General features: G+C 39.5%; 1 protein-coding gene across 1 annotated transcript; it reads right to left on the bottom strand.

The window, feature by feature from the left end:
* Nucleotides 1–413: 413 nt before the first annotated feature.
* On the bottom strand, nucleotides 414–23,811 carry LOC149306990 (potassium-transporting ATPase alpha chain 2-like). Its single transcript, XM_089538760.1, has 23 exons — nucleotides 23,737–23,811; nucleotides 17,693–17,842; nucleotides 16,339–16,398; nucleotides 15,823–16,026; nucleotides 14,928–15,041; nucleotides 14,283–14,417; nucleotides 13,633–13,750; nucleotides 12,359–12,627; nucleotides 11,683–11,881; nucleotides 11,466–11,575; nucleotides 10,568–10,702; nucleotides 8,884–9,076; nucleotides 8,210–8,385; nucleotides 7,583–7,719; nucleotides 7,127–7,277; nucleotides 5,574–5,742; nucleotides 4,659–4,813; nucleotides 3,298–3,421; nucleotides 2,953–3,098; nucleotides 2,146–2,279; nucleotides 1,435–1,536; nucleotides 822–913; nucleotides 414–442 (listed from the first exon to the last, which is right to left on the bottom strand). The coding sequence occupies exons 1-23, from the start codon at nucleotides 23,743–23,745 to the stop codon at nucleotides 414–416; spliced, it is 3,111 nt and encodes a 1,036-aa protein (XP_089394886.1). The 5' UTR covers nucleotides 23,746–23,811.
* Nucleotides 23,812–25,111: the final 1,300 nt, after the last annotated feature.

Here is a 25,111-nt window from a genome sequence, read left to right as displayed (position 1 = left end):
TCTGGCCTACACTTATAAGCTCACAGTTGGGTTGCCACAGACCGTGTCATAATAATTCTCAACAACAAAAATATATATATTAAGAAACCTAGTGCAAGTCATTTACATTATTATTGCAATGAACGTGGTTTCTTTCATTCTATATACAACATGGTTTTCTTTTCTTTAAACTTTGTACACTTTGAACAAGGGGTTAGGTATTACAAAAGCAGCATTCAAGTCGATAATCCAAGGACAAGATTTTACAGTACGGAGTCGATCCATCCAAGAGTCTTTTAGTTCTTTGCTCTGATTAGAATCGTTGCATTTGGTTGATATTGCACACACCAAGGACCTTCAAGCCTCAGATGGCAGAAGAGACAACTACGTTGCACTCCCCAGCATGGAGAAATGAGGAGGGATTGAAGGCATTCTCAGTAATACATGTTTTTATCCCACCAACCTGTAGAAGGAGAACAAACATAAAGGAATAATTAGCCATTTCCAGAATAATAAGGTATTTGCCATGGCATAAGTTGTCAACTTTACATGAAAAATAGTCGGTAAACATGCTTTGTACGGATTAAAAGAAAACCCAATCCGAAGAATCCTGGACTGAGGAAAATCTGTTGGGATTTTACGACTGATTCTGTGCACAATTTTTCAAGTAGAAATCTTGATCTGAAGGGGACTTTTTTTGCAACTTGCACTTTCCATAATTAGGTTAAAATCTTTGTGGAAATTGTACTAATGTATAAGGTCTAAGGAAACCCTATGCAATCCGTGGGGATCACCATATGTTGACTGGCGACTTGATGACACATAAAGTGCTAGCTACTTACTTCCTGGGTACCGCCTGATGAACAACTTGCGGAATTCATCATAGACCCATATCAAGATGGCAAAAGGCACAGATACAAACCAATACTGAAACCTAGCAAAAAGAGAGAGAGAGTATTATGGGTTAAACAGCATTCTAAAAACACTGGATAAATTATCTAGCATAGCAATAAATATCCTAATACAACCCAAGGATATTGGACCCCTTCTCTCCCTACCCATCCTTAAACCATGATGGATTTTCAATTTTTAGCCACAATCAATTTACATGTATTTGGTTATTGATGACTTGGTACTGCAAACAAAATATTAAAAAGTCATTGTGATTCAACTCTATGTGGACATCCTTTGGATGAGACACTCCAAAGGAAGGGAGAGGTTGAATGTCAATTTAGGGTTTTCTTTGGCTGACTTTATAGGAAGCTGAAAAAGGTAAGGTGGGATTTTACTATCATTGACAAGGTCTTCTCTGTTTAATAATACTTCAGTAACTGCTCCAAAGCCCAGGTTTGTAAGCCCTGTTACTAGAACAAGGATTGCACTATTTCCTTCAGCCACACTTGTCAATATTAATGAATTGACCCCAGCATGTGGCAGGACAGAAGCTGAACTTACCTGAGAGGTGTGAAGTTTAAGGCATTCACACTTCCGAGACCATAACACAGAATCAAAGCAATTCCAACCTGGGAGATGATGCCCAACCAGATAACTTTGTTCCTATAAGAGGAAAAAAACACCAAGAATGAAAAAGATTACATATTAATATTATTTGGAAACCCCATTAATAATAATTCATTTTCATTTTCCAGTCTTATATGCATGTAGATGAATAATGATTAGGGACTGAAAGAATATGGGTTACCATCAGTTCTCACTTCTTTTGGTAGAGATTGGTCTAGTAAACATGATCTTACAAAGAAAGATAATGTGAATGGTAAAAATGGGTTTTCCTTGCCCTAAGCTCATTCTGTTGTAAGACATTTGAGGGCTTTTCAGAAGTTTCTTTTAAAAGTCTAATTAATGGGTAAATTTCAAAATTTTTAAGCTAGTTGGTTCTCCTCCCACCCAAAAAACAAAACAAGGGGAAAGGATGCAAATGGATCTCTTTACACTGTGAATGAGTTATCTATCCACTTTCAACGTTTTCATTTTGGGCATGGAAAATCCTGGAAGTATTTTTAAGTTGAACCTTTTGAGATAGATCTGGAGGAGGAGTACAACTGACAATAACAAAAAGAGAGAGAAGAGAGGATGGATTGAGGTTGTTTTGAAGTTTCTGAACATTCGGGGTTCCACTTGTTAGCAGGATTTGCCATAAACACCAACCTGAAGAGCCCTTGCTGGAAAATAGAATTCCGCCGTGTCTTTCTGATAACCAAGTCAGCCACTTGCTGAATGGTGATGCTGACAAAAAAGGCTGTGTAGCCATGATATTGTAGGTTTCTCCGCTGTTCAAAAGTCTGTAAAAGAGAACGGGTTGATTGGTTAACTTAAGGGAGAACTTCAGCTCCTGTGATGTAGCCAATTCAACATGTGAAGATTATGCTTATTCTAGACGGAATGCTATGAAGCAGTTTGACCTTTTCTTTAGGCAGAAAATGTATGCAGCACATGGAACATGGAACCTAATGCTATACAAACCAACGTTTCAGGAAATAAGTATGCAGAACTGTCTTCTGGGATTATATTTCAACATGGACTCCTGTATATATGGACAGCAGCAAACATAGGTTGCTGTTCTCCTAAAGCTCTGTTTGCAGTCTTTCTCTGCTGGGGTGCAATATTGCTATTCTGCATGGTGGTTGCGTAGTGCTGCCATAGTGTATGTTTACTTGTGGGTATTTACACTACATTGGATGTTGGACTGAGACCACTGGATGGTACTATCTTGTTCAAGAGAAGCCAGTCTATTACAAAGCTACATCTATTGGAGAACAAATGCCAGTATTGCCCATTAACTAATTTTAGGGCTCTATGGAGTTGATCAGGGATCCTTCATGCATTGGCTGCATATGGATATATTCTGTTGCTAGCATTAAACAAAGTAAAACATTTCTCCTATACAAAAATGGTGATTGTCCTGTTATGATGATAACAGGTGATTTAAATGAAGGAAATTCTAAGATGCTATACCCATTCTTGTCCGTAGCTGTCTGGCAAGTCATCAAGAGCTTGATTTTCCCAGTCGACTCTAATATTTAGGAGTGAATGAGGGAGCCAGCCCTGCTCAGCATAAACAGTAAAATAGGTCAGAAAGGCTCCAATTGTCTGTATAATTCCTGTAAAAGAGGACACAAGACATTATACTTACAGGAGAGAAAGGAAATGATAAAAACAAATGGTCCAATGCATATTAGTTTTTACTGGAGAATTTTGCATCCCAGTTAAGAGCACTGGGTCATTGAGACGTATGTCTTTTATATATATATACTGATTCGAATTACCCATTAACCGCTTCTATATAGTCACAAGTCATACCGATTTGTAAGTAGGAGTACACTGCAAGCTCTTGGTTGACCAGCCTGTCCCTTTTCTTGTGGCGTGGCTTCCTTTTCATTATATCACTTTCGGCTTTTTCATAGGCCAGTGCAACAGAAGGAATCTGTAAGAGAAACCAATTTAATAAACTCTCCAGTGATATGACACAAGATTTTCAGGCTGTATCAGCACTGCAGAATTAATGTAGTCTGACTCTGCTTTACCCATCATGTCTCAATGCCATGGAATTCTGGGATTTGACGTTTTGTGAGATATTTAGCCTTCTCTGTTGGAGAGCTCTGGTGCCACAATAAACTACAAATCCCAGGATTCCAGAGGATGGAGCCATGACAGTTAAAGGAATGTAAAACTGCATTCATTCTGTAATGTGGTGACAGCCCCAGATACCTGTAGGCTGTTTTACATTGTCTGCCTGTTGTGCTCAGGGGTACAAAAATAGAGAAATGCAGTCAAAATAATCTAGCAAGAATAATCCCATAATTAATTTAATTAGAAGAACAGCTTCTTTTATTAAGAAGAAACTTTAGTTCCCTGAACACACCTGTTATTAGACATTAAACAGGATTAGGCCTGGTTAGCAGAGAGCCAGTCTGACGGTGATTTGAGTGTTGGACTCTGGAGACCAGGGTTCAATTCCTCACTCAGCCATACAACTCATTGGGTGACCATGGGCAAGTCATACACTCTCAGCCTCAAGGAAAGGCAATGGCAAACTTCTGAACATATCTTGCCAAGAAAACCCTGCAATAGGGTTGCTTTATGGTTGCTGTAAGTTGGAAATGACCTGAAGGCACACCACCACCACCACCACCACAACAACAATGCCAGGTTGGTACTTGGCTAGAAAACCATCAGTTTGAAGTCGAAGGCTTTCAAGGCTGGCATCCATAGTTTTGTGTGGGTTCTCTGAAGGTGCCAGCCACAGATGCTGGTGAAACATCAGAAATAAACTCTTCTAGAACATGGCCATATAGCTCAAAAAAGCCACAAAAATCTACAAACCATCAGTTATTACCAGGGATCTCCAAGGAGGGTTTGGAAAGAATCCTGCCTGAGACCCTGGAGATCTGCAGCCAAACAGCATTGACAATACCGAACTATAAAGATCAATGATCTGATTGATCATTATATGGCTTCCTATATTTCTTTGTTCCTAACCGTTTTGTAAATTTTCCAGTATATTCCTCCTTATCAAAGGTCTTCTCTTCATTAGCAAGTCAGGAGGAAAGAAGGTGAACAATTGCTTATTGACCTTCATCATATAAAAAGGCACATTAAAGCTCCAATGCAAACTGCATTTTCCAAAGGGAAAGATTTGTCTTCCAGAAATTAGGACTTACAATGTCTGTGCCCAGGTCAATAAAAAGGATGGTGATGGTGCCAATGGGCAGCGGGATGCTGGCAATGATGTAGATCAGGAAAGGACAGAGCTCAGCAATGTTTTTGGTCAAGGTGTAGGCAATGGTTTTCTTCAGGTTGTCGAAGATCAAGCGACCTGCAGGTTAGAAATGGAAGATGGAAAGGATGAGTTTGTTGAATATCTCTGAATGCAGCCTGCCAGATTCCTAATTCTGCTAAAGAAAAAGAAAAAATAAGTATATTAATGGCAGTGATTAATATCATAAAAGCTGAAAAATTTGTGGGAGCCTTTTTATCGGCATAAAATGTTAGAAAACACTGCAACAGAAACTATGGGTAGCACTGCCACTTTTCTCTTGGTATAAATTCCAGTAAATTAGCAAGGTTGAATACTGTATTATCATGCTTAAACATTAGTATCTGCAAAGTAGGTATTTCCTTTTCGAAGAAATTACAACAATAATATGAATAAGGTGGGTGTAGGCACTGGACAGCTTGAGACATCATTTGTTAAAATATGCTTTCTGCCTGTTTGTTTGGGGGTGCCAGGGACAACTGTCAAGGTTACCAAAAATGTGATAGAATCTTTAACAGCTGCACCATTCTTTGACTACTGTTCAGGTTCTACAATCATTGTATTTATGTTGTGACAATCCCAAAAACACTGGCTTAAAAAGAGGGCTCCCTATGGAAACCATGTGCCTGAATTTCATCCATGCACAGGGTCAATGATGAGTGACAGTTCACCTTTTACATATGCCAAAATATATCTGTCTGGAGCAATTGGGGGTTACATGTACAGTACCGGGGTCTCTCCAAGTTTGTACTTTGTGCCACCCCCAATGCATAGGTTGCTTGCATTTGACAAAAGACCAGAGAAATAGGCCTCATCTTACCTTCCTCCACTCCTGTAACGATAGAAGCAAAATTGTCATCTAGCAAGACCATATCAGCTGCATTTTTCGCCGCATCAGAGCCAGCAATGCCCATGGCAATGCCTATGTCAGCTTTTTTCAAAGCGGGGGAGTCATTGACACCATCACCAGTCACAGCCACTACTGCTTGCTGGAAGACATAAGAGTCAAGGGGTGTTACTGAAATTGTACCCTTGCTTGGGTCCTGCTATATTGAGCTTATATGACCTTATTCTGAATAATAATATTATTTCAAAGCAACTATATGCTGGAAGAACAGCATGAAAGGTATAACCATTCCCTCAGCTCAGCTATAGCTTCCCCTCATTGCATAAGCAACCATGACCTTTTCCTTTAAACGTTGCCTATTCCTGCCTGAAGGGATCTTTGTTACTTTCTGAGATGAAGCCAGATATCAGTTCTTGGTCTACTACTTGTAAGTGGAAAATAACACTATTGCACTTTGTTATGTTGATATTTGTATAGGGCAAAACCACATTTGTCTGTATGGGCTTGGGGACAGCCAATATATGCCAATAAATAAGTCCAACTTGCATCGTGCCATGCTAACCAGTTTACAGTATCAGGAATTTTAGATAACCGAGAACTGGCTAATTCAGCTTTTGCAGCACTGAAGGATCTCCACTCTTTAAATACTTTAATGTGAGTCTGAAATTATTACAGTGACATTTATCCACTGCAAGGATGGATGGGGTTTATGTAAGAAGCTAAAGTTGCTGATTTGCCAAATCCACGTCTGTTCGCTGAGATTCATGTAACCATGTCCTTATTAGGAAAGGTCAGAGGACCTAAGTGAAAGGGAATTTAGCAAACTGTGAGCTAAATTCAGCAGAGGGAAAACCCACAAAACCTGATTAAGGCAAATGCTGGGTATCTTGTTCTTGAGGATTTAGTACATTGAGTCTGGTTATAAATAACACTGTACCAAACAGCTTATAGACTCTGGTTACTAAATATAGACTGTATGGAGCATCCTTCTCCTCCCCTTGTGTTCTTTCCTTGGAGAACTACATAAATATTACTTTGCACAGTGGTTTGAGTGTTAGATTATAATCTGGAGACTAAGGTTTGATTCTCAACTCAGCCATGAAACCCTCTGGGTGACCTTGGACAAGTCACATTCTCTCAGCTTCAGGAGAAGGCAATGGCAAACTTCCTCTGAACAAATCCTGCCAAGAAAACCCCATGATAGACTTGTCTTAGGGTTGCTATAAGTCAGAAACTACTTGAAGGCACACGAACAACACATCTGGGTGCTACACTGGCAGAATGGAAGGAGACATTAAAAAAAGAAGACACCACTATGGACTAGTTTTTATCTCTGTATAGAAGTAGAACTGGAGAGCTCATAAAGTCCTTTTTTTTAAAACTGAGGTGGCTAAACCTGTTCTTTCCTCATCAGCGTCTGTTATGTTGTTGTCGATATCATTGCCATAGATATTTTCCATGAAGTTCACAAGACTGCAGCTCATAGGTACTGAATGCACACTTTTTCCCTTTCACCAATCACTCACCTGTCTCTGGCAGCCCTCTACTATGATCAGTTTTTGCTGGGGTGAAGTGCGAGCAAAGACGATTTCTGAATGGTTGATCAAGATGTCATCCAGTTGTTCTGAAGTCATGTCTTTCAGCTCCATTCCATTAACTACGGCAGCTCTGGCTTCTCTGCAAAATCCAAATGTGACCACAGTCAACGTCTATGTCAAGCAAAGCTATATATTTTATATAGATTGAAAACCAGGTGCAAGAATGGGGTGCATTGGTGAATGTGTTTGTTCACACACATTATGGCTGCGTGAAAGATGTGAAAAGCAGAAGAAGGTAACATCAGTACTAGTAAATTAAGATAGGTGTGGGAATGTTCTAGTAGAACAGATTTTGCTAAGTAACAGAATCAACTATGCATTCAAACAAGAGTAACATCTTAAGGAGGATAGGTTGATTTTCTTGCATTTATATGCAGTCCTTACCGTTTGTTCACCTGCTCAACTGGAATGTTGAGGCGCTTTGCAATGTCTTCAACTGTTTCACTGGTGGCTGAAATGATTCCTACACTCTTGGCTATAGCTTTGGCTGTGATGGGATGGTCTCCAGTGACCATGATCACCTACAGAAAGGATAATTAATATTTTTATTAATTCACAATTTATAATACGAAGGAACCAACTTAAGGCTACATCTTGTAGTATCTATCCTGACTCGCGAACTATTTAAGTTTGCAGAACCTGTCATTAGAAACAAATTGGCCTTTTTGGTACCGAGTAATTTTTTTTCCAGGAAGAAGCCTTCTGAATGAAATAAGGCAGCTGGTTTGTAAAGAGGATTTTGGATAGATTAAAGAGAATGCTTTTGCAACTGCACACTGAAAATTTTTAGATGTGTTTTTAAAAGTCCCTGGAATTGCCACCAAATAGTTTTTACTGTTTAAAATTTTGGCTCCAACTTATGCATTATTACAGTTACTATCATCATCACGTAAGAGAGTTCTGAGAAAAATGTGTGCATTTACTAATCACTTATTTGCAGAACAAAATGGCAGAAAAGGCACTGGCCCATTGAAAACCCAGTTGTTCAAAGCTGCTTTTTGGAAAGCTTACCTTGATCCCAGCACTCCGGCACTTGATGACAGCATCTGGGACAGTGGATCGTGGAGGATCAATCATTGACATGAGCCCCACAAAGCAAAGATTGTTAGTAGGGAAATTCATGGTGTCAGTGTTAAATGTGTAAGTGTCTGGAAATTCTTCCTCTGGCAAATACAGATGACAGAAACCTGGAGACAACCAAAAAGATGACGTTAAGGAAGAAAGATTACAAGTCATACTTTAGTAAAGTAGGAGCTACGTTGTTGATGATGTTGTGTGTCTTGAAGTCATTTCAAACTTAGGGAGACCTTAAAATGACCCTATTGGGAAAATTTCTTCAGAAGGGGTTTGCCATTGCCATACTCTGAGGCTGAGAGAGTGTGATTTGCCCAAGGTCACCCAATGGGTTTCAATGGCTGAGTAGGAATTCAACAGGGACTGTGAATATGTGAAAATCATGACTACGTAACTCAAGGTTGCACACATTCATAAAAGATTCCAGTGAAAGTTGTATCTCCCCACTATTTCACACTCTTATAAATAAGTGCCATCTAACAAATGGCCTAACAAAACAAAGTTGGATTTCTGGCTTTAGAATTACCAGTTAATCTTTGTGTGATGCATTTTTAAAGAATAAGGTTAACCTTTTCAACACTACATTGCTGTTTTGCAAAAATTCAGCTCACCCAATACTCTCTCCCCCAGGCCCCCCAGGGCCATATACGCGGTTTGGAAAGCTTCTGCTTTCTCCTTATCCAGTGGCTCCTCTTTTCCGTTGATCATCATAGTGCTACATCTCTCCAGAATCCTTTCAGGGGCACCTTTCATCACCAGCAGGAAACGTTTATCTTCAGGATCATCAGTCTCGTGGATGGAAAGCTGCACACACCAAAAGGGCAACAACAGTTGAAATGCTCTGCCTTGCTGCTTTTAAGGATTGATTAAAAACCTTGCCTTTTCAACTTCACACTCCCAGAAGAAGAATATACAAAATCATGCTGGCTGGCTGGCTTGACAGCTGTCTCATATAAATTTAATGTGGTGAAACTATGATATATTTTACAGAGCACAGTAAATCTCAATGATGCTGTTTATTAAGCTATAAATCACAGTTCTCCCATGCTGCCTCTTTTTAAAATGGCTGTTCCTTCTTCTAGTGTGTCAGATCTAGCCTTCATCATCCTTAGAGCAGGTTCACTTCAATCAACTGGATCTAAGCTAGTAATGAAGCTTAACATATATCTGGACCCAAATGTGTAAAAGAACACATGGACTGGCATCTTGTTAGTGACTTAGGTATGCATAAATGCAGTTTATACACACATAAATATCTTTTTGGATGGGGTGCAGAGGGGTATTGACTGTTCCTGTGCTCTGTCCAGCAACATCCCACCATCTCCCATCATCATAAAGCCCTAGAAGGGATCTATGCTGGGACCATCTGTTTTTCCATGTTCAGACCCATCTCTCCCCTCTTCCCCTTCTTCGCCAGTAAGCAACAGCAGGAGAGTCCCCTACCAGGGCTTGGCAGCTGCTGGATGAAGAAGAGAAATGGAAATCCATGTGCAGATGTAGGCACATATGCAGGTTCTTGGCCATTCAACCATCAGCTTTACTGTGCAGATGAACCACCACTAAAGGCAAACCTCAAGAGGAATTAGAGCCTTTTACCTGGTTAGCCTCTTAGCTCTATTAATGCTAATTGAATTTATTTTGTATTTCTAATCTGATTTGTGTGGAAGCAATAACACAGACATACTAAGCAATATTGAAGCACCTTTGAGACTGAGAGAAAGAAGCTGGGTCCATCAGTTTTTGGAGACTGAGTCAACCTCATCAGACTCAGGTTGCATCTACTTTGCAGAAATAATGCAGTTTGACACTGTTTTAACTGTCATGGATCAATGCTATGGAATCCTGGGATTTGTTACTTTCTGAAACATTTAACCTTTTCTGTCAGATGTTGTGGTGCCACAACAAACTACAAATCCCAGGATTCCACAGGATAGAACCATGATAGTTAAAGTAATGTCAAACTGCATTAACTGTGAAGTGCAGATGCAGCCTACAAAAGCTTATGATACAACCCTCTTTCTTTCCATTCATCTGAAAAGCACTGCAGTATCTTTTTGCAAACTGATCTAGACTAACACAGCTTTGTCTGAATTCTACATTAAGACTGAAGTATTACAGCAGTGTGTCTTTCTCTGCAGTTACAGACTTGATTCTTCACTTTTCATTCTAGCTGTTGTTTTTTTCAGCCCAATAATTTTCTCCATCAGCTTGCGCATTAAAACGTTAATGTTCATGTGATAACCCATTTCCCTTCACATCTCTGTATATCAGCTGCTTCTAAGAAACCACACTTACCTGAAACTTGTTAGTGGAGTTAAAAGGAATCTCGGTCACTTTCCTATTTGTTTTCCGGATTTCCATCACATCACCCAAAACAACTTCAGAGAACTTCAGCAGAGCTGTTTCTGAGGCATCTCCCACCACAATTCTCTGTAGACATTTTTGAAAATTGAATCTCAGTTTTAAAAACATTAAGTGGTACCATCCCAAAAGTCTCAAAAGGATATGATTTACATTTCTGTGATGCATCTCTCTAATCCTAAACTAGCGGTGTTGCAGAACTATTGCATGAAACCTTTCTTAGATTTCCCCAAGATAAATGACCACAAGTCTCATTATTATTGCATTAAGCAAAAGCTGGGATTCTAAGATGTCTTTCCATGGGTCCCATGTACACACCCACCCATCCTCATGCTAACTTGAGGCCCAATTCAGTTTAGCACCCAGGCCAGAATAACACAGGCTCAACTCATGCTATCCTGGCCCATGAGCTCAACCCCATACTCATATTGTACCATGAGAGGCCATACACATTTCTATTATTTTAGAATGAATTGTTAGAGATTTTTAAAATCAGAACTGTGTTTTTAACTTTAAAATAATCACAACACAGAGTATCCATCGGATAATCTTCTTCAGAAATAATCTAACATGAAGTCCTTGGTACCTTCATGACTCCACCAAATGCCCTAAAGGTAGCAGATCTCATTTGATTTTGGAAGCCAAGCAGGGTCAGCCCTTGGTCAGTATTTGGATGGGAAACTACCAATGAATACCAAGTGCTGTAGGCAATATTTCAGAGGACGGAACTGGTAAAAACATCTCTGATTATTCTTTGCCTAAGAAAGCCTTATGAAATTCATGAGGTCACCATAAGATGGCAGGAAACCTGAAGGTACATACACACACATACCTTCATGACAGGCACATCCTCCTGCCCTGGTCTGAATTCCGCCCGATTACATAGGGATACAATTTTTGACAGCGCAGTCCATGTGCCAGATGTTTGGTCAAAGGTCTGGGCTAAAGGGGAGAGGGAAAATGGAGAAAATGTTTGCCTCATTTTCTAGAATAGGAAATAGCAATACTTATCCCTCTTCCCCTCCAAAGTCTCCTGAGCCATTATTTACTTGATTGATCTTCACTGGTGTCAGCTGAGTAGATGGCATGGTCAAACCAAAGGTGGGCTACTGTCATCCTGTTCTGTGTAAGGGTCCCTGTCTTGTCAGAGCAGATGATCGATGTAGAGCCCAGGGTTTCCACAGCTTCCAGATTCTTCACCAGACAATTCTTTTTAGCCATTCTCTTTGCTGTCAAGGATAAACTCACCTAACAAAGATAAAGGACAATCACCACCCGTATTAATCAAATTGTACAGAAGACCTGAAGACAGGCATTTCATATTAATTCTGCTAATTCTGTATCAGGGGTGGGCAAAATGAATCGAGAGGGCTGTGTGCAGCTCTTAGGATCTCAGATTGTGCCTCCTAAAGCCCCCCATCCCCAGAAGCCATTCAAAGCATCCAGACCCCCTACATTCTTTAAAATTATTTTTGCACCAGCCAATTTTTCACCTTAAAATTTGTGACCCCAAACTAACCACAAATGTAGTGGTCCTTGCCACATCTCCCATTAAAGTGTGTGGTTTGAGATGCATTGGGGTTGGACAGGCCTCCTGGGATGTGACAGTAATCTAATGGGTTTAAATAAGGCCTCAGTCACCAAAGTCAATTTTTTGTGTGTTAGGTAGCATGCAGGAGTGTGGACATTACACATGCCTAGAATCATGAACGAATGCATACTTACAGTAACTGTAGCCAGCAGCCCTTCAGGTACATTGGCCACAATAATGCCAATGAGGAAGATGATGGAATCCAGAACATGGTAGTGCATGGAAACAGCAATGATGAAGAAAAGCACTCCTATGGAAATAGCTACTCCAGCTACAATATGGACAAAGTGCTCTATCTCCAGAGCAATGGGTGTCTTCTCATTCCCAACCCCAGAAGCTAGCGAAGCAATTCTTCCGATGATGGTGTTGTCACCTGTGTTGATTACAATACCTGTAGCAGCACCTAAGGAGAAAATGGGGAAAACATCATCCCTTATCTGTCTGGGCACCAAATACCACAGTTTCTTCAAACTGCTTTTTCTTAGGCCTGTTACAGACTGCCAAAATAAAGATGCTTCGGGTCTCTTTGGAGGTATGCTGTTTAAATGATGCATGCGTCCTAAGAATCCGGAAGCTGCACCAAAGCTGCACTCCAGTGCTTAGGAATGGAGTGTGGCTTTGGCGCGACCTCCGGACTCTTAGGACCCATGCATCATTTAAATAGCATACCTCCAAAGAGACCCGAAGCAGCTTTATTTTGGCAGTCTGTAACAGGCCATAGTATCTCTCAGTGTAGGCCTGCTTTCTACTACTACTTTGTTGCTTTGTTCCAAGTCAACTCAGATTCACTAGGGTTTTATTGGCAAGATTTATCATTGCCTTCCTCTTAGGCTGAGAGAGCCCAGTTTGTCCAAGGTCACCCAGTGGGTTTCCATGCATCTCAGTGGTCTCCTCAAGACCTATTCTAGTATTCCAACCACTACCCCATTTTCTACTTTTTTTAAAATAAATGATGTGAACTTTATATTTTCATTTGTAGATAATAAAACGTCCATATTCCAAGATAAGGGTTTTCCTATTATCCCCTTTCCTCTGCAGGTCCTTGAATCCCCTTCCCAAATGTTGTTGCTACTGATGTTGCTATTGTTGGTAGTAGCACTAATCTTCATCATCATCATCAACAGCAGCAGGTAGCAATGGAAGTGGGAATCAATTTCTTACACTTGCTAAATCTATACTTAACACCATTTGAATATCACAAAACGTGAAATTACCCCTTTGTTTCACTAACTTTTCATGCACACAAAATTAGTTTTAAACGTCTGGAATTGGAGTAGCACAGTGCAGTTAAAGAGAATAATTTTTTGGGAGGTCAAGTTTTCCCCAGACCTCCCTTCCATGTTTATCTTTTCTTTCTCATTCACGGTCTCTCTTTCTCTGTCCCCCCCCCTCCCATAAACACACCTACCTTCCAAGCAAGTTGTGGAATAAAAAGCAATATTTTTGGTCTCCAGCGGATTTTCATGCGTGAAATCACAGGAACGGGACTGAGGCTCTGACTCTCCAGTAAGGGAAGAGTTATCCACCTGTTGATCAAAGTCAAATGTTCATATGAGTTTAGGTGACCCATTATTATGTTTACTCATCACTGGGTTTTATAGAGAGCTGTCCTAAGCATGGTATGTGATAGTCAAGAAAGACTGAATACATCACTTGTGATCTTATCCCTGATACAGTTCTGTTGCAAAAGCGTCTTTCCTAATTTAAAGACTAGAGATTATGCAACCAATTTCTCTTCTGGAGTGAAAGTCTACACAAATATAATGTCAGGGATATCTTTGTAGGGAGAATCAATCTGGATGTCTTATTTTGACCTAATTTAAGTTTTCAAACTAAATACAAGGATAACCTAATGCACAGCGTGTTGGCCAAGTCCAGCCTTGAGATTATCAGTGCATGCATTTTTTGAGACCCAGCTTCACTTGCTTGCTGATATATCCTTCGTTTGATCATATATCTTCATTTACCTTATCTGCAGCAAGACTGAGTTCTGTATACTGTTTTCGAGGTTTCGCAGTGGGTTTAAAGCCAGATCTTTATTTTTCTTTCTTTATTTACCTTACAACCCTGACTGGAGATCAGCCGGATGTCAGCTGGGATCCTGTCTCCACCTTTGATTTCGACAATGTCGCCCACTACCAGTTGATCTGCTGGGATTTCCTTTTTCTCTGCATCTCTGAGGACAAGGGCTTGCTAATGAGATAAACAAAGATAAGGGTTTGTTAAACTCTGAGTTTGATTACTGGGTGCTTTCCACAAAGAGCTGAAACATCTTCAACAAATTGGGCTACACAAAGTGATTCAACCATTTTATCAGAAACCAGTATGGCGGAGTTGTTTGAGCATAGGACTGGGACTCTGGAGAATGGGATTCAATTATTCCCATAAACTACATGAGATAGTCTCCAAACCAAACCCAACCTTCCTAAACATTACTACTTAGTTTTTAAATAAATTCATATACAGTGTGCCTGCGCCATACATGGGTGCACTATACATGGCTTCCTGCTTATGCAAAAAACACGCAACAATATAAATAACGGTGCGCAAGCCCGTGCGCCTGCACCACATTACCACCGCATGTACGCACCCCATTGTTTCCTATGGGGCACGAGCATATGTGGATTTTCCCTTATGTGGGGGGATCCGGAATGGATCCCTTGTTTAAGGAGAGGGCCCACTGTACTGTTATTGGACACTTACCTGTGGTATCATTTTGCTGAAACTGGACATTATGTTCGTGCTTTTAGCTTCTTGATAATAAGCAAACATCCCAGTCAGGATTACAACCAGTGCAAGGACCACACCCAGATAGAGCTGAATGGCAAGAAGATTGTGCAAATTAAATAAAACCAAAACATTTATAATTCCCACCTGGTATAAAATTGTTATGCAATGTGACTCAAAAAACAGTGATAATTAATATGTTCAAATAACAAGAGGAAAGTTGAGTTTTGTAGTCTATCCATAATTGGGAAATGTCTCTGTGAACGATCATCAAGAATGTAAAATCTCATGATCATTCAAATCAAAGAACTTGTAAAAATATGTATAGGATGAGTCTCCCTTATCCAAAATGCTTGGGATCAGAATTGTTTTGGATTTCAGGGGCAGGAGCTGGATTTTGGAATGCATGTATTTGCCTATACAGACATCATGAGATATCTTGGAGATGGGACCCAAGTCTAAAGACAAAATTAATTTATGTTTCATATACAATTTATACACATAGTCTGAAGGTAATTTTTACAATGTTTTTTAAAATAATTTTGTGCATGAAACAAATGTATATGTACATTGAACCATCAGAAATCAATGCTGTCACTATCTCAGCCATGCATGAAACAAAGTTTGGTTTGGAAATATGTTGGATTTTGGGATTCTGGGTAAGGGAAATTCAACCTGAAATGGAAAACTGGTGTTCTTCAGGATTATACAAAAATCGTACAAAATCTAAAGCTTGTTAAGAATTTCAGGTAATAATTATTCAATTATTAATACTAAGGGATAGTCTTTCTTATGGTTTGCAGTATTGTTTCAATGGGGATGACACCCAAGGGAAATACAACCACCACCACAGAAATACAGCAATGCTTACATTATCAAATGCTGAAGAAACTTTCTGTGCATACTGAATCCCAAAAGCGATCCAGCAGAGGATAGCTCCAACCCACAAAAGGATAGAAAACCCTCCTATCATCTGTTTGAGAAACTTGATTATCTCTGGAGTAGATTTGGGGGGAGTTAAAGCATTGGGACCATCTCGGGCCAAAACCTCTGCAGCTCTTGCACTTGTAAGACCCTGTAGGAAGGAAAGCACATTGTTATAAATGCAGATAATTCAGGGACATAATCTATAGTCAAAAGTGAGTTTTGAATCCAATAGGGGTATTGACAAAATTGTTAATATATCTATATATTTAAAGGTTTTTAAAATGTATGGCCTGCCCCTTCCTGAATATGAAGGCAGGTTAGTATGGTCTGAAGTTACAATGCACACCCAGTTGCATTGCTTCAGGTAAAATAGCTAAAAATACATCTTATGGTGTAATTATAACTGAGTGGATTTCCTTATGGCTGAGTTGCCCAAACTTTCTTATCCATATCAACTTACTTTAATGATACTTGTACCATATTTGTCTTCTAGTTCTTGAATACTGAGTTTGTGATCATCCTAAAAGAGTAAGAAATTGAGAGGTTATCAGTATTTTTTTAAATTTAAATATATATTCTATAGTTACCAAAAACTCTATGTCATAGTCAAAGTGTTCTAATAGTCTCTATATTTGCATCTTCAAACAGTTGCGTTCTGGTTACAGTTCAAACCAGAGAAGTCTGAAAGCTCACTTGAGGTCTCTTCCAACTCTTTGTTGGAAGGAGGGAAGAGACCAAATCCCATGGATAAATGGAGGTTAAATCAGGGAATATCCAGAAAAAACAGAATAATAATTTATTACGGCACATGGCCAGCACATAATAATAAAATGTTTACAGAAATTATATTGTATTGCATCCATTGAAAACACTGTATTCTAGCATCGTATGAATACATATATACATATAAATGTCAGGGGTAAAATCCAGGGACATGCATCTAAATGGACTTAACAGTATACTAAATATATGGGTATAACAAAGATAATTGAATATCTACAATCAAAGTATTGGCGGAAAAAGTTATATAGTAATTTCCTGCATCCGTTTTTAAAAGTTTTTACGACAAATAATAGCAGCTGCAAGGAATTTAGCAACTTTGGTAGTTACATATTCACTGCTGTCTGCAAGAAGATAGTCCACATAAAATTTCTCCTGCCTGCCAGGAAACTGTTGAATAAACCGGGTTATAAACAGGGCACGCTGTTCAGAATAAAGGGAGCAACAAAAGAGAATATGACTAATAGATTCAATTTCTTCAGAGCCGCAAGGGCAGAGCTGGCATTGGTATGATATCTTTTTAAATCTGCCTTCCAATACGGTAGATGGAAGGATGTTTAATCTTGCAAGCATAAAAGCCCTTCTTAACTTGGGAGTGTTCAAGTAATCAAGTTATCTAGCATGCAAAAACAGAATTGTTTTCAGACGTCACCCCCCCCCCCCCCGAGCTCTCCGACAGGGAAGGCTAAATGTCAGACAAAATTTCAATTCCCAAAATTATATAGCACTGGGCGATGACAATTAAACTGGTATCAAACGGCAGCTTTTTATGATAGGAGTGCTGTTCCATCCTGAATTTTTCATTTTGCCCAACTCACTCCTCATCCTCTGCCCCAAATTAGCTGGGTCAAGGGCTATACTGCATGCTACCAAGCAGGACTGAGAATTATGCACCCATCCAGATCAATTTTGATTGCAAATCCCAGCAGTCCTAGTCAGCATAGCTAGTGGTAAGGACTGCTTGGAGTTGTAGCCCAACAACATAAAAGTGTAGGTAACAGTAACTGCTGTGGGTGTTCTCTATAAGCACTTACCAGATCCAACTCTTTCTTGAGGTCTTCGGCTTCCTTGCCTTTTTTCTTGTTCTTTTTCAAATCGTTATACTTTTCCTTTTCATCTCCTTTCCCAATTGCTTCCACATCCTTTGTTCCGCTGATCTCAACCGAGTAGATATCAAGTTTTTTCTGAAATTAAGTGTGCAGGGAAGTTCGGTTAGTTTACTTCACTTATCTCTTTGACTCATCCACACTGAACCACTGGGAAGCATTTGCAAAGGTGAAGGTAGAGGCACTGAGATTATTCCATAGATAAGACAACTTCCCAGAGCTGTGAAAAATATGGTTGTATTCCCATACTGTGGGTTTGCTGGGGGCAGAATTTCTCTTCCTCTTTCTTCTGGTTCAACACGCACAGTTTCTAAAATTAATATTGGTGCTAGGGCATGCCATTTCCCAAAACTTTAGTTTTCTTCTACATTGTTGTATTTTTCCTTCTCTGCCTCAACAATATTCACAAGTAATCAATGATAAGACACAGTGTCTAAATATTAGACAAGCATATGTAAAACATAGAAATCCCGGTTGTAAATTGTCTTGGGGGCTCCGATTGGCTGAGATGAAAGACACTAAATAAAATGCATTAAATAGATCTAATATAACTGAATGCGAACACCAAGTACATTAAGATTCCTTCTAGAGCTATGCTTTGGGAATGCACACATTGCTAAAATAGAGAAAGATCGGAATGAATGGAAAGGAAAGCTATGGCAAATGGAGGATCGTCAGCCTTCTCTACAAAGTTCAGAAATCAAAAGAAGCTTAGTGGATATCTATTAAAAAAGTGGGTGCTCCGTACAAACAGCTTGATAACCCTCAATATTCAGAATGAAATTTGGATATGTAGAAATTTTGGAGTGATCCTTACTGAAACCGTTCAGTATTATCTAACTCATGTTCTTTAACTGTTTTTTTCAATCTCTCTCACACTGTCTCACCCCTTTCTTTCTCGTACATATACTTCTTCCTGCAAAAATTCTGCAGAAACCCAATGTAGTTTTGAAATAAGAATCTGAAATTTCAAAATAATCTACATTTAAGATGATTTTTTTTAAAAAAAAAAAAAACACACCATAGTCACATGATTGCATCTTGTATCCTTTTTGTGTTGTGCTAAGTAGTTGCCATACAATTTCGTCATCACCAACGTATAAAACCAAGATGGAAGAACAGAACGTCACAAACAAGGTTGGTCCTTGTGGCCTCTTCCAACTCTACAATTCTATGATTCTATGATATCTGTCCTTCCCCCACTTTGCAAACCAAGCAATTTGGAATTCCATACTCTGAAAAATTTGGATGGGAGATTTTAAGCAGAGGAACACAAGGCTGAGTTTGTGTACTTGTGCAAAAGTGCAACAAGAATCTTGAGATTGTAGTGTCCATGCCCAAATATAGTGCCCTGTTCAAAGTCAACTATTGGGGAGATACATGAGCCTGCATTATAAAAACACCAAATCTATTCAGAGCTGGGAAATAACAAAATGAATGTTTGGGCTTAAAGTTAGATTTCAAAACTGACAGTATAACCAATACTGTGTTAGTGGAGCAAATATTTTTTCTAGTTATTTTAAAATATGGTATTAAAGGGCATATTAAGGCACTTTAGAGGCTTTTGACTAGACTGTTTCGGCTTGTGTACCATTCCCTCTTAAGCAATCCCTGAGGCTGAGCAAACAGCATACTTGTTGCTGGAGTAATGCTGCCACTTGCCAGGTTTTCAAAACAGCACACGAGAGCCAAAATTCATGACACACAGGGCTCACAATCAGGAAGACGCTCTTTACAAATTTGTATTCTAGATACCAAATGAAAGTATTGATTCCACAGCCAATATTGCCACATTCATAAATTATGTGACGAACACATTTCTGTCTTTATGAATGGTCCACACCGATAAATGCAGGATGATTATTTTTTGCATTGCATTCAGTCTATGTAAAAGGAAATGCCTTCCAGCTCTCCATTAGGGGGATATGCCTTGTAATAAGGGATGCCTATTAGCCTTTTAGGGGATAAGCTTTCTGGCCCTCAAATAAGGAGAAAGGACCCCTGCCAACCCTATGTCTTAAGTGGATGGGGTAGAAAGAGGATAAAAAACACAGCAGAGCGATGGGAAAATTGAATTGCACTGGTTCTTAGATGCCATGTTTTAGAACAGCTTTGTCCATTCTGGTACTTTCCAGATGTGTTGGACTACAAATTCTGTCATGCCCATCTAGCAATCACATTGTGGGACTTGTATGCTTCTGGAAAGTTTCAAGTTGAGGAAAGCACCTTAAACTCCCAAATTAGCATGTTTTGAACAAACCAGTAACAAAACATGCCTCTTGAAGGCAAGAGTGTATTATATGCCACTTTCTCAATCTTATGGTTTAAAGTCCACCCAATGGTAACATAAATAGGTTTGAGTTTTGCGTTCACTACTGCTTAATGAAATATTATATATATATATTCCAAATTCTGGGTATACCCATACATTTCTAAGATATTCTATTTGAAATGGTTAGTGCTTCTCTTGATTTTAGTTGTGATATTTTGAGTATGTTTTGCTATCTTTCATGAGTCACAAGCAGTTTTAAATGGATGGTAATGCTGGCCTCTGTCTTGGTGAGAAATTGAAAAAGTAACTTTCTAGCAAGTGCTCATTTAGCTTCAGATAAAAATATGGCTATGGCTAACATTGTGTATGTTATGTAGTGTACCAAATGTGAACCAGCATAGTATAGTGGTTTGAGTGTTGGACCACGACTCTGGAGACCAGCGTCTGAAGTCCAGCTCTGCCATGTAAACCCAATGGGTGACCTTGGGCAAGTCACACTCTCTCACCCTCAGAGGATGGGAATGGCAAACCCCATGACAGGTTCACTTTAGGGGTGCCATAAGCTGGAAATTTGAAGGCCCACAACAACAGCGACAACCAAAAGCAAATGCATGGTAAAGTGGAAGGCAATTGGAAAAGAATGCAAAACAGGTAAATAGATTTCAACCAAGCTATGAGTTTGCAGGCACTGAGTAGGGTTGTTGAGGACAGCGTGTATTTCAGGTCTCTCATTCATGCAGTCACCATAAATCCAAGCTGTCTTGATGGCAATGAGCAAGTGCTACACAACACACACTATAGAAATATTCACTTTAATTTTAGTGTTTATAGATCAATTAGGGGTTAAGAATCATACTGATTTTCATGTCCAAACCTATTTGGACATTTTTATCAAGGCAAGCCTTGAAAGTCAGCTAATAGCCTATTACTTCTTTCAAAGAATATATGGCAGAATACATGAAATCCACCTAATATTTATTTTACTCCTATGCATGGCTAATGCTTTCGAAACAGTTGCCATTCATAATGGGAGTCACCCCACCCATTTTGCTTAATTTGGACAACATAGATAAACTATTGTTCTCTTCTGCCTCCTTTTGGATAGCATGTGCACCTAAGATAAGTTTCTTGTTTTGTATGAGCTCATCCACTTTTATATACATAACTTTCTAGATCATAACTGAGCTATAAATTGCATGCCATTCTTTGGAACAACCAACTATTGGCTGACCCCATTCCTTACAAGATTCTTTGAGGATTATATGACTGAACCTTGCAGGTATAGTCATACTTGGTGACTGAGGATCAGGTCACAGTTTGCTTATTGACAGAGAGTTTAGCTCAGAACCTCTGTGCACCTCCATGACTTTGGATCATTTAACTTTTTGCAAAAGTAGTATATCTTGCCAAGAAAACGGCATGATAGATTCACTTTAGGGTTGCCATAAGTCAGAAATGACTTGAAGGCACACAACACACACACAATATGTTATGAAATAAACTGCTTTTTACTTTTCTCCAAAACATGTTATCTTTTAAGTGTTCCTCCCCCCAAATTGTTTTATAACTCTATATAGGATTATTTTGGCACTACCCTTCCACTGTGGTGGGACTGCATCTTCCAATGAGGTAAGGGGCTACTAGCTAATAGGAAGTGAATAAACTCATTTGAAATGTGCTGCTGTAGGAAATTATAGTCAGCCCTCCACATTTACGGCTCAGTCTTTTGCAGATTTTATTATTTGCAGTTTTGATCAGTGTGTTCTCTCTAGGAATCTCTCTTTCCTCCATCACAGCTGTGCTGGAAATTGTCCATAGAGCCATTCTGGAGGACCTAGAAATTACTAGAGAACATTAGAGAAAACACTTCTCTAGCCATTTGTAGATGTTGACCATAGAGTTGTGCTGGAGGATTAGAGATTCCTAGAGAGCTGTTCTCTCAGGTTAAAAAAATACCATTTTTTTATTTGTGTTTTTCCCTACATTCCCAGGGGTCTTGTGCCCCCAACCCCAGCAAATGTGGAGGGTCCATTGTACTACAAGATATCACAGGCTGCCAAAACGACAAATAAATATGGCCCTAGACCAAATCAAGACAGAAGTCTCTCTAGAAGCCAAAAGGATTAAAATGAGGCTATTTATGGCTACATCATGAGATGACATGACTCCCCAGAAAAAAAACACAATAGTGCTAAGTTAAATGGAAGGCAGTGGAAAAAGAAGAAGACTATGTTACCGGGATTGGCATTCCCGTGGTTGGTGTCACCCAGTGAGTGGGGAAGAGAAGGTGGTCAGCCTCTGTCCCCCACTACTTCACTTGCTTGCTTCCCAGTTGTCCAGCAAGAATCTGGCCAGACTGTTGATGGAGTGTGGTGGTGCTTTACATTCAGGGTCTGACATGGCTGCTTGGGCAAACAACCATTTGTTGTTGTTGACCACTCTCAAGTCAATCTCAACTCATGGCAACCCTGTGGATGAGGCCATGCCAGACCCTAAATGGAAGGCACTTCCCTACTGCTGGGGGGAAGTACTGAGGCCTCTGGATGGCCTCTTTAGGGCATTGCATGGCTGTTGGGTAAGTGAGATGGGGTGTTGAAACCCTTTCTCATTCATCCAGCAGTTGCGCTAGTCCCACCAGGTCTACCACCCCACTGGTGTGCATCCTCTTTTGGGGGGTTACCTGGTGTGCTCTGCACTCTTGTGACTCCCCTTGTGATGCTCCTGGATGGATTCAATAAAGGAAGCCAAGACTCTAGTTTACAAGACCTGAGCAAGGTTTTTTTTTTGAAAATCTGGGCTCATGGAGATTGTTCATTTATAGGGTTGCTATAAGTTGAAGCTGACTTGATGGCAAACAATAAATACAATACCGTATACCAAACTAGAACTAAAATGTCTGCAAGAATTCAATTTAATTTTGGTATTCCAAAAGTCAGTGAAAATGTATGTATGAATTTTCCCTCTTTTTCACTGCAAAACCAAAGCATCCCTTTTTCTAATTACTTTCAAACTTTGTGAAATTTTCAGACTGGGCTCTTCTAAAATAAACTATTTTTTTCTCATCTTTTTGTTACTTACTGTAAATTCTTTAGCAATGCCATCTTTCCTGTAGCATAATGTTTGCTAGCCTTTTGAATTTGGATGGCATCCACTCTGTATGGTACTACTCCGAACACATTGATGCATGTGTACTTTAAATACTTAGTAGCTGTAGACAGTCAACATCATTGCACATTGTGAAATATTTCTCATCATAAGTAAATTCTTAGCATTAGTTCTCAGCTTAATCACTTAAACCCTGCTTAACATTTTCATCTCTAAAAAATTTCCTTCAGTTTTTCATCTTTGTATCATTCTTACTGCCACCAAACCAAGTTCCTATCTTAACCCTACTGATAGAAGTAGTAAGGTGCACATACACTGTTGGAATAATGCCATTTTAAGTAGCTCCATCCTGTGGATTCCTAGGATTTGTAGTTTTAGAAGGTTTTTTAGCTTCCATACCAAAAAGTGCTAGTACCTCATAAAACTATAAATCCCATGATTCTGTGGGCTGGATCCATGGCAGTTTAAGTGGTGTCAAACTGCATTATTTCATGTAGATGCACCCGTAGTGCATTGAGAAAGATAAACCAAGGCATATTTCAAAGTTTTAAAACAGTCCCCAAACATCAGTGGTCTTCATCCCAGATTTACTCACCTTTCCCATTGTAAATGTCTTCTTCCTCTGGACAAGCCGAACAATTGAGGGTCGTGGTTGTTGTTTTTCAGCCAAACGAATAAATATACCAAGTCAAAAAACTTGAAGTTTTTTTAGTTAAAAAAAAGGAAAAAGGAAAAATATATTCAAATGCAAGTCTTGAGTAGCAATGACCAGTCGCAGGGCTGGAATGGAAGACCTCACAGAGTTTGTAGCCCAGTAGGAGAGCCGGTGTTAGCTAGAATCTTCTCTACACTTGGGCATCCTTCAGAGAGGACAGGTTCATCTTCCAGAGCCTGTGAGAAGAGTCTGATGCTTTCTGGCCCTTATGAATGTTGCCTAGCCACACCTCCTTGACACATGAAAGCCAGCCTATCCTCTGCTTCATCAAAAAGTAGGAGGAAACATACCACAGTAATGGGCACATGGGTTCCAGGTCAGAGTTGCAATTATGCTTTCCAGTGTTTGCTCCCTCCACCGGAGAACAAGAGTTACTTCGTTTGCCTTGATCTAGTCATGAGCTTCCTTCGGGATTTAATTTTGATTCTCTTTGACTCCTTTTTAGCAAAGGGAATAAGCCCACCTGATCTCAGCATCTTCCTTTTTTTAGATGTGCTAACATGACAAAACAAGACAAGGGGTGGTTTTGACTGTAATATGATGAGGTTTCTCTGAGTGATTGTGATCTGACTTCATTCCTCCGGACACATTAAAAAAATGCTAGATTTTGTTTGTCGCCTTTAAGCTAAAAGATATAAATCACAGCTCAAAACTTTATGAGGAAGAACAATCACAAGGCTGAACTAGATTTTTTGGCTGTTTATGTTGTAGGATTCATAACATAACGGCAAGTGCAATGGCACCTGCTCAGGGAAAAAGATTTATTACCTATTTAAAGTCTGTGATTCTTATCAAAGTCTGAACAAGCAGAGCCATATAATCAGGCGGTGGCTGCGGCAACTGGGGGGAATTCATGTACTGTCAGAATTGTTCATACTAGGGAAATTATTATTATTATTATTATTATTATTATTATTATTATTATTATTATTTGTATTTTGCTTAATCTCAGGAAATCAAAGCAGATTATGGAAGGAGAATTAAGTGGTTCTTTTATAAGTAATGTTTATACTAGAAGAACATAGAAAATTACTTTCTTCTCATTTCTGTTTATCCCCCCAACTGTGTTTTATACATTGAGTCCACTGCAGTGCCATCTTTGGATGGCTTTATAGGTAAATGACTTGTATGAATGCATCAAGGGGATGTGTGACTGGATGGGCTCAGGGGGTGATGGGAAAATATTCAGTGTGTCCGCGTTATACGCAGCCGTGCTATACGCGGCTTTGAGATTATGTGCAAAGCTGCATGGGAG

Source organism: Sceloporus occidentalis, unplaced genomic scaffold (assembly GCF_023333645.1).
Source record: "Sceloporus occidentalis isolate IW3139 unplaced genomic scaffold, rSceOcc1.0.p SCAF_9, whole genome shotgun sequence".
NCBI classification, from domain to species: Eukaryota; Metazoa; Chordata; class Lepidosauria; order Squamata; family Phrynosomatidae; genus Sceloporus; species Sceloporus occidentalis.
The sequence above is the reverse complement of the archived record's forward strand: the minus strand, read 5'-3'. Positions and strand labels throughout refer to the sequence as shown.

Bases quoted from the DNA above. Each gene is read 5' to 3' on its own strand.
- LOC149306990 (XM_089538760.1), bottom strand. The intron at 13,751-14,282 runs GTAAATAAAGAA...TTTGATCAACAG, and splicing joins TCTCCAGTCAGGGTTGTAAG to GTGGATAACTCTTCCCTTAC. The intron at 8,386-8,883 runs GTGAGCTGAATT...GGTTGTCTCCAG, and splicing joins CCTGGGGGAGAGAGTATTGG to GTTTCTGTCATCTGTATTTG.